The sequence below is a fragment of the Pteropus medius genome, unplaced genomic scaffold (assembly GCF_902729225.1).
Source record: "Pteropus medius unplaced genomic scaffold, Ma_sr-lr_union100, whole genome shotgun sequence".
NCBI classification, from domain to species: domain Eukaryota; kingdom Metazoa; phylum Chordata; class Mammalia; order Chiroptera; family Pteropodidae; genus Pteropus; species Pteropus medius.
Window position 1 is genome coordinate 1,731,921 of NW_024356335.1, and position 19,249 is coordinate 1,751,169.

General features: G+C 37.3%; 1 protein-coding gene across 3 annotated transcripts in view; it reads right to left on the bottom strand.

Annotated features, from left to right (window-relative positions):
- SCAI (suppressor of cancer cell invasion) overlaps nucleotides 1-19,249 on the bottom strand; it is a 111,965-nt gene that overhangs the window by 42,843 nt on the left and 49,873 nt on the right. For all 3 annotated transcript variants that reach the window (XR_005652532.1, XM_039861700.1, XM_039861701.1), the window contains 3 exons: nucleotides 14,530-14,661; nucleotides 748-843; nucleotides 99-185 (listed from right to left, as the gene is read on the bottom strand). Coding sequence is in view for 2 of the 3 variants with exons in the window: in XM_039861700.1 (XP_039717634.1) it covers nucleotides 99-185; nucleotides 748-843; nucleotides 14,530-14,661 (315 nt within the window). In the remaining variant the exon portion in view is untranslated. The remainder of the gene's footprint in view (nucleotides 1-98; nucleotides 186-747; nucleotides 844-14,529; nucleotides 14,662-19,249) is intronic.

Below are 19,249 nucleotides of genomic sequence, written 5' to 3' on the forward strand. Positions count from 1 at the left end.
AGTTTTCCCACCTACCACGGAAGTATATTATGCATACTTTTGCATGCTATGTTTAAATCAGGACAATGCTTTATTTTTCCCATATGCAATTCACTTACTAATAATGGTAGTATAGCTGCCCAATCTTAGAAGCAATTTCCCCTATTTGCCACCGCTTCAAGCCATACCGATTATCCAAGACTTGTCTGTTTTACATAGGAAATAAGAAAATAGAAATAAGAGACTATAAATTTCAAAAATAACCAAATCAGTAAATTTAATAGGATAAAATACCACCCAATTCAGCATGAAATTTTAAATTCATGAATTCAAATTCATGAATTTTTCATGAAATTTCAAAAGACTCATTCAATTAAATTCAAAAAGCATTTATTAAATGTCTATTTAAAGTAAGTTACAATATAAAAAGAAACTTTGAGTTATGTTCATGAAAATTACAAGCAACTCCCGCCCCCTTCCAAATAGCCTTGGCCAATAAACAATACTGACTTCAGAACTGAAACCATGAATCAGCCAATCTATAATAGAATTAATCAGAACCATTTCAGATATAACATTGTCTTTAAAAATCAGATAAGAACATTACATTTTAAAGCCTTAAATAAATAAGAAAAAATCAATTTGTTTTCATTTGGGTCATGAAGATAAAATTTATTAGCATGCACCAAGAAATAAAAAGTAATAAAGGCCAAAACTGACTAACGTAAAACGGACCGTCGCTCTCCCTTAATTAAAGAATTCCTTTACCGATGCTGCTGCTGGAACTTCCAGAGTTTGGTGTAAACATCAAAAGTTCTTCCAAAATAGGACTGCCACTGCTTCTGCCCATATTGTGGCAAATCCCTGCAAGAACAAATACACATACATTAATTTTAAATCTCTTACGCTATTTGAAAACTAAGTCTTGTGATGGTACGAGCTGGATAAATTTAAAACATCTGCATTCAGGGTTTCTTTTTTGAAAAAGTTATAATGTGGGGGGCACACTCTCTCCTATGCTTCCGCTACTACCTCTGACAGCTCATCCTTGGTCTCCTTTGTAGAGACCTCTCTCGTGGTATCTAGCATCCTCTTCCATCTTCCCAGGTGATCTTATTCATTCTCACTTATATACTGATAACTTCTAAACGTTTATCTTCGGCTGAGAATTCAGCACTTGGAAAACACTGCTCTAGGGAATCTGGAAGTAAACGTGCAGGAGGTATTGTTCGCAACTACTCTGTTCCCTCCCTATAGGTGAAATTAGACATCCCTGTCCTTGAGCCTGATAACTATGATACATCCCTCAGAGACAAATACTCCCCTACCGTCCCAACACTGGGACTGGCCACAGAACCTGCCTTGGCAAATGATATACAATTGTAAATTATCTACACCAGGTCTGAGAAGATTTTTAAAAATATTACGTGGGTCAGTGTTTTCACTTTCCCTCTGACCTAAGACCAAGACAGGGCTGCTCCTCAGCCTGTAGCACAGCGTAAAACACATCTAATGGAGCCTCAGAACTGCAGATGATTTGTATCGAACATGGGAGCTAGAAGTAAATCTCTATTGTAATAAGGCACTAAAATTTTGGAGTGGTTACCGCAGCCTCATTTAGAAAAAACCAGGACAGAAACTGGTACCAGGAGTGGGTTACTGTCATAACAAACACATCACATACGTGAGACTGGGATTGAGCGGCAATTAACTGTTACTGAAGACTACAAAAATGAAGAACTGCATCTGCTGGCAATAACTTGGAAAGTAGATACTATGACCAATGAACTTCTGACTTTAGACAAAGAAGCCAGGAGATAGTATGCTACTAGCCTTGGATGCTGTTAGCTGTACTCAACAAAATATGAGAAAGAAATGAACTCAGAAAAGAACTAGCTGCAAGCAGGGTGGAAAAGGAGAAGAGAAAATCCACAAATTCCAGAACTTTCAGGACTGAAAGATACAACAGTTTCTAATGTATAAGTGTAAAAAAAAATTTGAGAAATGCTAGCTACAAATACCACTTAAGACTGACTCTCGTCCTCAGAACAAAATCCCTTCATGAAAGACTGAATATATATAGGAGACAGGTCCCAAATACATTCTTTCAGGAGAACAAAACATCACAGAAAAGAATCTAAGAATTTGGCTGTCTCGTAAAATTCTGATAAGTTTAAGATATCCATAATAAAGTTTAAAAGAGAGAAAGAGGCATGTCTCAAAAATCGTGGATATGGCTATTGGTACATGGAAGTTTAAGCTGACAACCAAACAGAGTCAACTAAATCTTGTGATAGTTATAACGCCAATGTCATTTGTTTTACAAAGGGACAATAATCGTTCATTGATTAGTGTGGTACACTTCTTATTCCAGTCTGTGACTTGTCTTTCATTCTTATGTTTAGTGTTTTTTCTTTTTAAAGAAATTCATCTTATACGATAATAATCTTTTAAAAGATTTAAAGTATTGGCTTTCAAATTTAACTCTTTAATGTAACCAAAATTGAGTTTCACATATGTGTAACAAATTCTAACTGAACGATTTAAATATATATATATTATAATACATTTTTTATACACACACACACACACACACACACACACACACACACATCCTTCTGGATAATATAGTAGAATTGGAATTGCAGCCATCAATTTTCCCTTATGTTTGTGTCTCAGCTCTTGGTTTTCTTCCATTGGTTGGTTTGTCAGTTTCCTCATTAACATCCTGTTAATTGCTATAGCTTTATCAGTCTGGCATATTTCTTCTTTTTCAGGAGTGCCTTGGCTATTCTTGGCTCCTTGTACTTGCCTATGAATTTTAAAATAGCTTATGAAAGTTCTAAAAATAAAATTCTAATAGCAGAGTTCTAATGAGGACTGAACGAACCCGAAGATCCATTTGGTGAGTTAACATTTTAAAAAATAATTTTTCATGTCAATAGTATCTCATTCCATTTATGTTGAAAGCACTGTGTCGCTAAATAAATTTTATAACTTTTTCCATAAAGGTCTAATATTCCTTGGTTCACATTATCGCAAGGTCTCATATTTTTATTGCTTTTGTGAAAGGTATCTTTTTATTTATTTATTTTTAGGAAATAAGCAACACATTTATTAAACTCCTCAGGAAGTTTAGGAAATTTTTAGGAAATAAGCAACACACTTATTTATTACTCCTCAGGAAAAGCATGATGAAATAATAATAATTCGATACATTTAATTTTGAAAATGTGGTGTATAAAAATAAAGATCAACACATCTATTTTTAAAGTTATGTCTTTAAAATGTTTTCTTATGGTGGAATGTTTTAAACATACAAAACTGGAGAAGAGTAAAATGAACTCCCATGTAACACCAGCTTCACAGATTATAAACTTAGGGTCAATCCCTTCCATGTGGGGTTGGCCAGGTAAATGACAGTGTTTTGTTTTGGGGCTCCCTACTCTTTGCCATCAGTTCAATTGTCTACTTCTGTGCTAATACCACTTCGTCTAAATCAGTGCCCCTACAATCACCATGAGTACTTTTTTCAATTAAGAAAAGAAATGCAGACTGCATTTCAGAATGATCCCTATAACCCAAATGTCTATCAAACTACTTAAAATAGAGAAAACAAATGTTTGGTAGTAAAAGGAAAGACTTTTAAAATATAAATTCTCTCATTTCAACTAAGTCCAACTTTCAAGTATAAAAGAAATCATTTATTTACCTTACATAATAAGCTGGTTATCTTGGTAAATGCTACAAATTTACAGAAATTTGAGGCAGTATTTTATGTGATTCGGTTTTGGGAAAAGGGATGTATATCCTTCCGGATTTTATATATGCGCAGCATTTGTGTATGTGGGCACGGTATTTGTCTTGTTTTATAATGTAAATTTTTTTTCACTTATTATATCATTAAGATTTTCTCACGTTAATGCATGTGCCACCGTATGTATAATACACATACATGTTCGAGATTGACAGAAAGAGACCATACACGCACACATACAAACCTGCTATATAACTTTTATTTACTTAGTGAAGGAAACATAATGTCATGGAAATGAGATAGCTATAGAGCAGAAACAAATGCAGCTTATATTTGTGTAGCTTTTCTCTTGCCCCAGTGGGGTATCATGCTATGGATGGCACGTGCCCTGCAGTTAGGCAAGGCATATTGTGAAGACACGGGATGAAAGAAAACCTGGTTACTATATATAATTCTATCAAGTGCTAAGTATTATGGAGGCCAGAGAAAGTAGTATGAAATATGATCTGTACAATAAAGAAGCTTATTGTTTAGTTAAATAGAAAAGACTAACATATATACAGAAAAAAAAAAGAGGAAAAAAATAGCACAAAAGTATAACCTATATGGTACTGAGTAAAAGTAATAGAAGAGTATAGAAAAGAGATACACTGGGGCTTACATAGTCCGGGAAAGCTGCAAACAGAGATGTGAATAGGCGAAAGAGAGATCATCAGAGAGAGAGAGAAATGAGATAGTTAAGAGAAACAAAGGCAATTATGAGACGGAAGGTTTGCAATTATACGCTAATAAAACTGTAGCACACGTCTCAGCCAGACCTCTCTCATGCAACTGCAGGCAGCTCGTTGTGGATGGCCACCCTCAAATGTCCTGCAGTGCCTGTCTAGTGATGGCTGGAGTGCTGGGTCAGTGTTTCCATCATCCAACAGGCTAGCTTGGGTCTGTTTACATGAGGCTGGTTGCAAGGATCCCAAAAGCAGCAAAAGAGAGGGCAACTCAAATGTGCATTTTTCTTTCCAGGTTTTCGCATCCAGTTTGTACCATCCCATTGGCCAAAGCAAATCGCATGGCTATGCCTGGAGTCACTGAAAGAGGGGACTACTGGAGGGCAGGGATACAGGGAAGGGAATGATGTTTATAAAGAAACGGAGATCTTATGTTTCTTTTTCTTTTTGAATTTTGAAAACAGTATGTCCCTTGGGACAAAAATACCAAATAAGGTATAAAACAAGAAGTGAAAAACACCCTATTGCTTGTACCCTCAATTCTAGTCCCCAGAATAACCACCATTAACAATGTATTTTCTATGCACATTTAAGTATATATGTGAGTGTTTCTATTATTTTTAATAAATGGGATCAAACTATATACAATGTTCTGTAATAACATGCCTTTTCAGTTTACTAATATATCAAGTTTCTTTAATGCATACAGGATTATACCGATATCTACCAAACATAATATTTAGTATATAATGAACTAATTTATTTAACTAATCTCTCCTGACAGACCTTTATATTGCTTCCAGTTTTCTCTTGTTAGAGATGCTACAATAATAGCTATGATATGAGTAAAAGGTAAATTTCTATAAGTGGAATTGATGAGTGATGGAAGATTTGCATTTCTGTACCAGATGTTAAGAAAATGAGCAGCAAAGCAAAAGGCTTTCTGACTGGAAATTTTCAGGCACATATAAGAACGAACTAGTAATTGCATTTTTAATCTATTTCCATTATCTTTATGATAAGTAGAAAGTAGAAACTCATTTCAGATTACAGAAATAGGTTAACTATAGGTAATAGTTTCCACATTTATTGCAAGTTTTCATTTTTTAAGTCTCCCCAGATCTCTAATGAGAAGCTGCAGTAGAAGAAGATAATCAGATATTTAAAAACTGAAGCTGCTGCTAGAATCTTTAAGACTTATTCAAGTCACTGCTGCTAGGGAGACCGTATTATATAAAAGCATTAGGCAGCCACATCGCCTTCATGAGAGCTAACAACTCTTGGATGCTTCTTTAAAGTGTAAAGTCTTTCGGCAAATTTTCAAGTAAGCATCTACCTGCAAGTTCCTTTAAGTTTCTAAAACTGACAAATTTAATAAACCTCAGTAATACATCCTGTTAAAGGACAAAACGGAACTAGAACTCAGTGTTTTATTTCATGACTATGCAATTTCAGGTGGTCAGAAGAAAGGGCATTTAGGGAAAGGGAATTTTGTATGAGGACTAAAAGCACATAAAAAGTGATCTAAAAGGCTCCTGACAATAAGTTGTAATGTACAAGTATTTTTTGACTTATAGCTATTTTCCTGAAAAGAATTTATAACATCTACCACTCCAGTCTAAAGACTCACGCACTATAAAGATAGCAATTTCTTTTTAAAAATAGGCTTTAAAAAAATTTTTTTAACATCCTAAAAGTTAAGTCCTAAGATCACCCTTTTTCTAATGAGAAATACCATAAAGCTAATAAAAAAACCACAATAATATGATTAGAGTCTAAAATTAACTAGGGTATTTTATAAAGAGTTCCAGATAAGTTCCTCTACTATTCACAGCTTGACTCTGGTTTTAAACTCTGAGTATATCATTTGGTCATTTCTACTGTCAGCAGAGATGAGAAATTAATGATCCATAGAATTAAATTAAATGGGGCTCTGTGAATTATCCCGTTAGCTAAATGACCTTATATTTCATATTTCGCAAAGGCACCTGTGTTATAAATTGGCTGCTCATAGTCTTTTTCCAAGGCTGTAGAGGAAATCAAAAGTATGACACTGATCTCTCTCTCTTCTTTTTAAATCCTCAGCTCTATCAACAATAGCTGGGAAACAGCGGAGGGAGGGGTGTAGTGCAACATCACCTTCCCAAGTAAACCTGATTCTCAGAGATGCTGCAAATGGAATGCTGAGATGCCAAAACTTAGAAAATTTCTTCCAAGTTTCTGCAGTTCAGCCCTCTTTACTAGACTGAATGAGCTAAGATGACTGATTCTACCAACACTGAAAATCCGAGTCCAACAGTCACTTCCCAGTCCTCCCTGGGGCAGGACCCTGTTCACCACTTCCTCACCATCTTGAGTCTCTTATTTTGGCTTCTCTTCCCTTAGTCTGACCCTCAAAAGCTTGGCTTCTCCAGGGTATGTAAGTGTACATGTAAACACGCACACGTACACGCACATACACATATGCACATTAAAATGAGGATCAGAGAGCTAAATGAGTGGCCTGGGAACTCACGACCTATGGTAAGTTGTTGAGCAAATTTGCACCTTCCAACCCTATCCAATGCTCTCTCCTTTCTACCATATGGGAAAAACAGCTTAGATTTTGATTCTGCATAGCAGAGTTCTTCTCTGGGAGCTCATTCTGCTCCCTAGGTCTTGGGTTGCTGGTGATCACCAACAAAGCTGTGGTCAAAGGCTAAGGAATAATAACGTGACTTGTCTGATCACGGTTTTCGGTCCCGGAGCACACCGACCCACACACATTTCTGTTGACACAGAGAGGACTGTGTTACAGGAACACCCTGTCCCACTCCACGTCTCTGTGTTCATTTGTATACCAGACAAAACTGTGTTCAAGACTTGTAAAAGCCCAATTAAACATTCCCTTGTTTTAACACCAGCATTTAAAAAAAAAAAAATCCATAGATATATCTGTTTTTCAAATTTAGGTTTATGAGTGGATCTGGCAGTTTGCAAGTGCTGGGAGTATCAATAGACTCAGACTGTGAAGACTGAGCGATTCTTTTAGGGGAGCTTAAAAATATGATGCCACAGCATCGGCCGTTTTGTTTACTGTAGAGGGAGCAGAGCTTGAGAGAATGAAAGATTGAGAGAGAAAAAAATGCACAGGAATGATTGATTGGCTTGACATTCTATTTATCTTTAAATCTTGCCCCTAGCCCTAGCCCAGGGCCCAAAATGGAGCTGGAACACAGACTGTTCCATTCCTAATGGTGGTTTGTGGATTTGAATAGCTTTGAATAATTATCCCTTGTTTGAATTTAAATATGCCAAGCCAAATAAAGCTATGGAATGGCATCTCCTACCTCTGTGAACCAGCTCCAGGGGAAGTATAAACATTCTTAACATTTAGAAACAGAGGTATTAATAAAGTTAGTTTCTAATGGTACCTTGCCCATAGAAAAAGAAGTTGCCAAATTATAAATCCCAGGGCCCCCGAAGGTGTTGGTGCCTTGACACCTCACCTGCCCTGTCAAGTGTCCACGGCTATCTTGTAGGTGTGAAGATACCAAAAGGACCTCCACAGATGTGGATTCCTCTGAGAATCAAGCAGATGAGCGCAGGAAGGCAGGGAGCCACCTGCCACCATTCCAAGAGGCGAGCATGCACCTGTGCTACCTCCAGAGAGGAGGTTATGGGAGCTCCCAGGAGAGTTTGGGGATCCCCGCTCCTATATTGAGGAGAAACTTCTTCGAAGCAGCATTTCCCAAATTAGAATCCGTCATATTAACACAGGCTATTACTTTATCTGCCAACGCTCTGGTTTTTTTCATCTGTGAAAACTGAGAAAATAATGAGGTTGTTTTGAGGATTGAATGAAATCCAGGGAACTTAAAACATCTTTATTTTTTTCTCTTTATACTCCTCCTGCACGATCTTAAACGGTAACCACAAATACCCTCCCCCTAATCAATAGCTGATCTAGCTTCCAGTAGCAACTCAAGAAGTGAAGGTTCCTGTCTGTGCCTTTGTTTCTAGCCAGGCCTGACAATTAGGAGAGCTAACTTAAAAGACCAGGTTATACTGAGCCTGGACGGTTTAAAAAGAACTAATGAGAAATGTGCTGATCTAGTTTGTTGTTTAATATTTTGGTAGAGCATTAAAAGAGCTGATTTTCCTAGATTCTGGGGAAATGGTGGCAGCGCAGTTTTGAACCTACTCAGATACAGACAGAAACTAAAACAGACTGTATTTAAATAACAAAACCAAAAACCCAGACAACATTTTCAGCAAAAGTAAGTGTTACGGGCTGAACTGTGTCACCCCATAATTCATATGTTCAGGGCCTCACCTTCAGTACCTCAGAATGTGACTGCAGTTGGAGATAGGGCCTGGAAATAGGTAATTAAGTTAAAATGAGACCTTTGGGGTAAGCACTAATACAATCTGACTCATGTCTTTAAAAGGAGGAAATTAGGACACACAGAGGGACACTGGGAGTGCTCTAGCAAAGAGGGACAGCCGCATGAGGATATAGGAAGAAGATGGCCATCTGCAAGCCAAGGAGAGAGGCTTCAGCAGGAACCAACCCTGCTGACACCTTGATCTTAAACTTCTGGCCTCCAGAACTGTGAGACAACAAATTTCTGTTGCTTAAGCCACCCCAGTCTGTGGTACTTTGTTATGACACTTGGAGCAAACTAATCCAGTGAGTAATAAGGTTATCCCTCAAATCCCAAAGTACAGGTGGGTGAAGACATATCACCAACAGCCAAGACCTGCTGGCTATCGGCATCTGTATAGGAAGAAACAGAATAAACAGGAACATCTGATCAGCCTGTGGAGAAGAGAACCGCCAAACAGCCAATATGTATTCCCTTGGATAGCACAGTGGACTATTTTGAGAAAAGATGTTAAAAGTGGGAGGAACTTTGCCTGAGCCAATAGCCATATGTGGCTACCGAGGACTTTTGAACTGCAATGTGTATAAGTGTAAAATATTCAGTGTACTTCAAAGGCTTGTAAAAAAAAAATGTAAAAGATGTCGATAATTTTTTATATTAATTACATGTTGAAATAAAATGTTTTGGATATAATGGATCAAATAAAATATGTTAAAATTATATCACCTTTTTCTTTCTAGGTTTTTAAAATCTGGCTGCTAGAACATTTCAAATCACATTTGTGGCTCATGTTACATTTTTAATTAGTCGATGCTTCTCTAAATCATGTGATCAAGGGATCACTGAACTCCGGCGGCAGTCTACTTCAAGAGCAAGTGCAATTCTTTTGCGTGGAAAGCCATATAAAATGAAAGCATAATATAGCACAAACTTGTACAGACAGGTTAGGGTAGTATCTCTGAATAACATATACCTCACTATTACCAGTATGCAGTACCTGCCTCTAGGAAAGTATTAATTTTTTGAAGGAGGAAGAGAAGGAAGAGGGAGGGGAAGAAAAAGAGAGAGGGAAAGAGAGGAAGAGGGCAAGAGAGAGAAGGAAGGGGACAATGGAAAAAAACTGTTAATTTCTCGGTTATCTTTTCCTATTTAGAAACTAGGGCTCCCTAAAAAGAGGCTTTGAAAGGAAGCACTGTGATGATTTCTTCTCTGAGTTATTGGGAGCGTGTTTAATAGAAATAATTTCTGCACTGATTTTTATCTAAGACCATTATAACTTCACTTTGGTGCACTTCTCTGTAAATATACACATTCGTGGGCTCCAACGCTTATTTTAGCTTTGTGTATTTGCTCCTCTGGAGTCAAATAATTAGGGACCTGGAGGCCTTCGCTGTTTCAAAGCACCAAAAGTCACGGATATCACTGGTAGACGCAGCTGTGTATCTCAAATACACGTCTCAAGATGCTGCCTTATATAATCCCACCAAATATTCCATTCTGCTTCATCACCATGGTAACCAGAACCCTGCAAGCACTCTGGGCTTTGATCATTTTCTGACGGCATTCAACACTATTTCTAACACTTCATTACTACTGTAACTACATGCGAGAGCTACTATAAGCACAACATCATTCATTTTATCCATTTCTCACTCTCCGGACTATGTTTTCTTACACAGTGAGTAGAAAGAAGAACTTATTTATTATGCACATATTATCAGAAGGTATTTTCAGTCAAGGAAAATTCTCCATTAAGATATTCACGGCTGGGCAATTGAAGAGGCTCTGACAACTTAGATGAACGGCTTCATATAAGGCAGGAAAACACACCTTCGAGAGTAAAAAGAGAATTTATTATATCCAAACAAGGCGTTCTATAGAAAGTCTGAAGTTTTTCTTCCACTGAAATGCACTTTTTCACTCTGTTCACAGAGTGAAAAGGCCAGGTGAGAGGGAATACAGGGGCGTCGCTGAGGTGCTGGATGTCCTATGGCTTTATCCAAGTACAAGCCGCATAGGTGTGTTCAGTCTGTAAACAAACACATCTATGTGGCGAGCATCTGAGATCTTGCTGCTTGGCGTATATCATCAGTTTTGGCTCAAATGAACTCACAAAAATTCTCAAAACAAATACACTTATATGTACTTTTCTGCAAGTATATTACACTGCAATAAGTTTATTAACCAGTTTGTGAACTCGACAAAGAAAGAGAAAACACAAAGGAAAGCGAGCCAAAAGATAAGCATGAACAGTAAAAGTAATGCTGGAAAAGAAAGGCCAATGTTAAACGCTGATGCTATTCCAGCTGAATGCCCACTTCGATCTAATTTCCCAAGTCCAAAGCTGGTCCAGAACCACGGCTAATGTTTTGGGGTTTTTTTGTCCCCTATAAGCACTGTGCTCCTGTTTTCTTTTCAGACCAACACAAATATAAGGGGAAGGGGAGGGGACAACCAAAACAAAACCTTCTTTTAATTATTCCCAAAGAATCTCTATTTTAAAAGAAATGTGCAAAAACTAATCAACACTTGGAAGTAGAAAGGTGTTTAAATTTACAAAACTCAGTGTAGTCATGGAGGATTCATTCTAGATATTTTCTGAAAATGCTGAGAAAAAGAGAGATGAAAACCAAAAGAGAGTAGATGGTTACAGAAGATTTAGACTAGATATTCATCTAAGCATTATGAGTCTAAATTAGGAAAAAATGAAATATATAACAGTAAATTGAAAAAATATTTTTTTCTGATTAAAAAATACCTAAGGTCTCACACCCTACACAAAAATTAACTCAAAATGGTTCACAGACGTAAATTTAAGAGCTAAAACTATAAAACTCTTAGAATAAAACATAGGAGACCTCAGTTAGGCAATGATTTCTTAGATGTGACATCAAAGTACAAATGATGAAAGAGAATAATGACAAGTTGGACTTTTTAAGAACGAAAAGCTTTTGTGCTTCAAAGGATACCATGGAGAAATGAACAGACAACCCAAACGATAGGAAAATATATATTTGCAAATCAATATATCTTACGAGGTACTTGTATCCAGAATACACAGAGAACCACTACGACTTAAAAAATAAAAAGCTAAATAACACGATTTGAAAAACGGTCAAAGGATTAGAATACATTTCTCCAAAGAAGACATAAAAATGGCCAATAAGCACATGAAAAGATGCTCAACATCATCAATAATTTGGGAAATGCAAATTGAAACCACAATGATACCACTTCACACCCACTAGGATGGTCATCATCAAAGAGACAGATAATAACAAGTTTTGGTGAGGATGTGGAGAAAATGAAACCTTCATACATTTCTGGCGGTACAGTCTTGGAAAAACAGCCTGGAAGTCCCTCATAAGGTTAATTACAGAGTACCATATGAACCAGCAATTTCATTCCTAGGTATATACTCAAGAGAACTGAAAACATATGTCTACACAGAATCTTGTACACAAATGTTCATAACAGTATTCTTCGTAACAGCTAAAAAATGCAAAATAACTCAAATGTCCATCAACTGGAGACTAGATAAACAAAATATGGTAAATCTGCACAATGGAATATTAATCTGTAATAAAAGGAATGAAGTACTGATGATACATGTTGCTACGTAGATGAACCTCAAAAATATTATGTTTAGTGAGAGAAGCTAGTCACAAAAGACCACACATTGTATGATTCCACTTATATAAAATCTCCATAATGGGTAAATCCACAGACAAGATTAGGGATTGGGGAAAGTGCAGAGTCACTGTTAATGGGTATGGGGTTTCTCTGGGGCGTGATTAAATGTTCCAAAATTAGATTCTGACGCTAGTTGCATAACTCTAAAAATATGCTAAACCATATTATTGTAAATTTGAATGGGTGAATTTTTATTGTATGAAATATAGCTCCATAAATGGGAGGAGGAGGAAAAGAATAAGGGGTCAGAGTTACGTGAACTATGATATTTTAAGAGTTGGGAATAAAGGAGTTTGAGAGTCACGTGCCAGAAGTTACAGTAGAATTTTTCATGCAAACTTTTAAACGGTTTCTTTCTTTAAATCTACCATCTCTTAAACTTTTTTTATTTGCCTTAATTTCAACAGGCACAAGGAGATATATAAGAGATGCTAAATCTGAAGCTAGCAACGAGTAGGTGGCCATGGGTATGTATTTTCACAAATTCCTCCCGAAGTATTTGAGAGCAGGGATTGTTAGTTTTATCTTTGGATTATCTGTACCCAGTACAGAATGCGGCACATACTGGAGGCCAAGTAAATGCTGAATAAATAAGATATTCCTGGATATTAATGGGGAAAAGGGAAAAAAAAGTCTAAGTATGCAATTTAAATGGTTTATAACAATCTAGGGGGAAAAAAAAAGACTTAAAACCTGGGCATACTGAAGTCATTTTTGGAATTATAATAGTAAAAGAAAATAATTTTTTTAAAAAATACAATTAATCATAAAGCAAAAGAAAAAGCTGATCTCAAAGATCTCTTCTGCAGCACGAAACAGGAAGTGGCAGAGTGAGGCGTTAGCATGTCTCTGGAATGCTCCATTTAACAAGCGTTCTTGAAGCACCTGCAATGAGCAAGGCCCTGGCTTAGGTACCAGAGAAACAGTGACGACAGGGCCCTGCTCTTGGAGATGTTTCATTTTAATGAAGGAAGACAACATAAGCAAATAAATAAGATCCCTTGAGATAGTAATGAGTTTTATGAAGAAAATTAAATGACTATCGGAACAAGAGAGTGATTTAAAGTGTAGCTTCAGATAGAGTGGTCACGGAGGATTCTGTGACCTTGTGTTATCTTTATCATTGTAAATGTTTTTTAAAAGATATATGAACTTTAAAAATAAACTCTGCCAGTACAGTTCTAAATATAGGGATGTAGAATACAATTATAAAACACGTGAAGAAAAGGTTGCATTTTTCCCCAAGAATAAGTTGTAAATTAAAATAACACATAATCATTCACTCCTATGTAGAATTTCAAAAATAAAACCTATTTTACCTATAAGCATTTATTTATTTATGACCGGAACTAAGCTAATTAATGAAGCTTTAGGTCGGAAGTAAGTCAATATGCTAAGGATCTCAAGAACTAAAATGTGGGCTAAATCATTTAAACAGAACAAAACCGTAAAAATTATTTACCCACCACACACAAGCATACATAAAGAATACATTCTGACAAAAGCGCATATAGCTTCTGCTACCAGTCTGTGCAGGGCACGCATAACTTAAAGTAAAAATAACGCTGTCTAGAACACTCCATCATTTTTTTAACCAACAGATATTTCAAAATAAGAAAAAGAACGAATAAAAGAAGCAAATAAACAAATGTACAAAAATGTAACAGGAGAGCGGCCCCATGTTCACCTGCATTATGCATTCATAGGCGCCTCAGTCTCCAACACCCCACTGTATAAAATCAGATGTAAATCGGGTATGATGTGGAATAATGTATCTAAAGCCATCTAACGAAGTAGCTCTCTTCAACTTGACTAAAACAGCTACCCTCTTTTCCATTGTTCTTTCCTCTGAGAATGAACGGTATCAAAGAAAAAAAACACAATCACTTCTAGAACAGATATTTATGTAACATTCTACCCACGACTTTCAGAAACTAACCACACATCAGCCATGGGAAAAAAACATACAGAATTAGGGACGAGTTTTATGCATCGAGAGTCCACTAACCTTAACCCATTGAACAGCTGCTTAGATTTATCCAGAAGGTAACAAAAATCTGTAACCGTTTTCCTCTCTCCTTGCGGGATGTCATCTTCAGCACCTCCAGACGACATGATTTCTTTAAGAGCAAATTCAGTCCTGTAAGAAAACATGTGTCCATTTACCAAGTAGGTGAAACTAAAACGAGAAACAGACCTTAGTTACATCATCTGATAGCATTTTTTTTTTCAAGACAGAGAATTCTTTCTGATTACAATCAAATCAAGGAAATAATTTAAGTGTGAGATGGTGGGAGAGAACAGATGATCTCATATTGTCAGTGGGACTGAAAAGTGGTCCATCCAATTTTCCAAAAAGTTGGAAAGCAACTTTTAGAATATTCTTTCATCCAATAAATAGTATTTGAATGCCTATTGCGTCAAGGCACTCCTTTACATGGTTACGAATAAAAAAGGGTGATATTTTTGATGTATCCATCTATTTGATCCATTCTATAAATCCATCCTGTAAAATGATCCTACAAATGGAAAACGCTTTATCTATAAAGATATTTATTTCGGTATTGTATTATTTAAAGGCTGATAACCTAAAAGAAGCAAAGAGGGAAATAGTTAAGTACTTCATAGCACTCTAATGACTGCACACTACCCTATCACTAACTTACCATTATATTTAAGATAGAAGGTAATAAATAATATGGGGATGCCTCAGTACAAAAAAGAGATTAAAAAAAATCACACTCACACACAGAGGTATATTTTAAAGCTATAGGTTTTTGTGCATGTTGCAATAAGACTTTATTAACACACAAACAGTGTTAATAAAGTGGAGAGCTTTATTAATAAGGTGGAGGGCTGGATTTGGTCCATGGGCCATAATTTGGTGATGCCTGGTTTAAGGGGCACAGAAAATAATAAGCAACATAGGAGGAGTCCAGGCAAGCACAGAGTCACATGGAATTGACACGTCTCTAAAATGTTGTGGAAATGAATGGGGGAAATTGAATTTGACTGACATACAACTTCTCATCTGTGCATCTACTAAATAAACCAAGTACATCTGATTGGCAAACTAACAATAAAACTGTGCCAGAATACTTACATCATGAACACAGAAAAGAATTTTTTTTCTTTGACTATTTATTAGTAGTTCCAGTAGGAAAATGAAAACCATTTCAAATCCAGCCACTACGAGTAAAGCTCTATTTTATTGAATCCAAACTATCTTCATCTGTAATTGATCATGTTAAACAGCCATTTTAAAAACAGCAAATCGCTTTACAGTATATATCGTATGAACCTACACTAAACATGGAAACAAAAAATTCATTTGTGTTTACACAAATCCCTGGGACAACACAGGGAAATTTGATTCTAGTGTAGGGTAAACAAATGGGCAGAAGAGATAAGGGCCAGACGCCAGAGATGGCAGTTGGGGTGTGGTGCAGTTGTTTTGGTGAATATTTTTCTCTCCAACGTGGTCTGAAACAGGCAATTGCGGTTGCAAGGCAGGGAAACTGTCAGCAAGCCTGTCAGCGTACAGGTGGCACGGGGCCAGTTAGTGGGGAAGTCGTTCACGACAAGTACGGATGCACTGGGTGGTCTCTGCATGTTCACAGGGTCCCTCTTCCCACCACCTCTCTACACACTCCATGGACTAGGGTTTTTAAAAGAAGGAAAACAGATATGGAAAAATGCTGAGCCTGGGAAGGGGTTTCACAGTGTAAAGACCTTGGGTAAATCCTCTTCCTCCCTTCCAACCCAACCTTCATTATCTGAACCCAGAAGGGGAGGCACAAAGTAGGCAGAAAAAAGACTAGCTTTCTCTGCTCTACTTTGCACACCTCATGAGCCAAGGCGGCTAATATCTCCAGGACATGGCAGCTCACAGGAGAACAGCAAATAAAAGTTTAAAACGAACAGATTCGATAAGGAAGGACATTAGAAATAAAGCAGGAAGGAAATGTCACAATGAAGCAAGTAAAAATACTCGGTATGAAAAATATAATCACTGAAATAAACTTAACAGATGATGCATCAAAGAGGAGAAAGAATATAGCTGAATAAATTAATAAGCTAAAATATCATCAGGTTTAAGGTATTCTGCCAAAAGACATCTGGAAGAAATAAAGTACATACAAGAAAAACCAAGAGATATGGAACAGAGAAATGAAGGACATCGGCATCCACATAACACAGAGAGAGGAGAGAAAAAATACATGGGGGTGATGAAATATTTGCAGACATAAATTTCCCAGAATTAGAAAAAATATAAGATCTCAAAATAAAAGAGCTCAAAGTGAAAAAAAAAAAGGGATAAATAATTTCACAGCTAGAAATATTAAAATACAATTTAAGAATTCCAGAGACGATCTCTTCCTTTCCTCAACAATCCATTAGGTGGCACAGAGGGTAGCCCGCATGGGTGTCAGAGGCCACTTCCACACAAAGGGCTAGCGTGCATGGGATGCGGGAGCTGGCGTGAGGGGAGGCGGGCATCCGCCAGGGTGGGGGAATGAGGGCCAGCCGGGGGGGTAAGAAGCTCATCTCTACCGGGCAGGGTTCTGAGGCAGCAAGAGATCTGTCTTATGTAGGAGGATTCACCAAATTAGAAAATCTATTAAGGACAACTGGACCCAGAGCTCCCTCTGTAAGAGAAGGGAGATACCAACATAGAAAGGGAAAAGGTTGAAATGTATGCCGTGGATTGAAACTGGAGGTCTGGTCAACCAGTGGGTTTCTAAAACTATAGACACAGATGTGCAGGGTGTGTATGTGTGTGTGCACGTAAGCACACGCGTACATACACCTTAGCTCCCTCAATCTGTCTACTGAGAGGGCCTCAGAGCAGTGACAACCTCCACTCCCTAATGGTACACCTCGCACATCCCTAGTACCCAATCTTGGCTTCTAATACCATTCTCCAAAAAAGGGAGCCCGAGCTCCTTGGAGAATTGGAACTGGCTAATTACAGCATTGGGGCAGAAAAAGGACAAGATGAATCCAGAATATCCCATGCCAGAGAGCAAGAAAGTACTCAAACGATGAGGGATGTGTCAAAAGGACCTAAGTGTCCACCAACAATAAATGATGAAGAAAATGGGGCATATATACACAATGGAATATTAGCCACAAAGATGGGGGAAATCCTGCCATATGCAATGACATGGATGGATCTTGAGGCCATTATGCTAAGTGAAATAAGTCAGATAGAGAAAGACAAATACCATATGATCTCACTTGTAGGTGGAATCTAAGAAACGGAATTCATAGAAACAGGTAACAGACTGGTGGTTGGTAGGGGTGGGGGTGGGGAAACAGGTGAAAGTGAACAAAGGTGCAAACTTCTAGTTATAAGATAGTAAGTTCCGGGGACATAATGCACAGCATGGCGACTACAGTTAACAATATTGTATTGTATATTTGAAATCTGCTAAGGAGGCAGACCTTAAAAGTTCTTCTTATAAGAAAAAAAAACTGTAATTATATGAGGTGATGGTTGTTAACTAAATATAATGTGGTAATCATTTTGCAATATGAAAAATCAATATGTTGTACACCTTAAACTAATACAATGTTATATGTCAATGACATCTCAATAAAACTGGAAAGAAAAGAAAGAGAGAGAGAGAGAGAGAAAGAAAAAGCAAGCAAGCAAGCAAGGAAAAACAAAGAAAGGACAAAGGATCCAACGTGAAGGAGATTCCAATGACCAAACTGGGGATAATTTCAGCATCAAAACAAATGATAGGAATGGATTACAACCTACTGAATAAAATAAGAAATTATGAAGCAATATTAACATAAATAAATAATGAATAAATGGAAAGTCTGAGAGTGAATGGGATAGTTTCAGAGTACTTCACCACTAAAAACAGATTCATTCCAAAAAGAAAGAGTAACTTCACAGCAGTGAAACCTGGCAGACACCACCTTGATCAAGGGATCAAAGAGAATATCATTAGCAATCAGACATAGCGAAGTCCTGTACCACGTGATAGGATGCGATGAGCAGTGTTGTTCCTGACAAAGACCTGAACTTGAATCGAATCATGAGGAAACAGACAAAACCACACTGGGGAGACATTCTACAAAAATAACCAACCTGTAATCTTCAGAACTATCAAGGTCAAAAATGTCAAGGCCGTTCCTCCGAAGAAAAGAGAAGACCGAAGTGCACGGCCTGATTCTGCATCTTCCTGCCATAAAGCATGCTATTGGGACAACTGGTAAAGCTGGGACGGGATCTGAGAACTCGACGGTAGTAACCAATGTTAATAAGAACAACATGTTACTTTGCCATTCATCAACAAAATACGCACCCGATACAGCAGAGTTAGCACATCGAAAATATACTAATTACAGGACTTGAGTATACACTGAAACCAGCGTATTTGCTAAGGGCAGTGTAAATGTTCAGATCCGGGAGATTCCCTGTATGTATTGGGGAATATATTCACACTATCAGACCCAGCAATCATACTTCTGGAATTTAGCATAAGGAGCAAGTGAACTATCATTACTGATAAATTACTCATAACCAGAGAACTGGTGAAGACCTGTCAGCCAGTCTTGCATTTCACTCTTACCCAATTACCTGATCTCCAACCACAGTGAAATACCTGCGAGGCTCTGAACAAATTCTACTCTTATATAATATTACAATTTTGCATGTTACTCTCTTGGCCTATTTTGTTCACCTGGCAGATTTATAGACATAGTCCAAG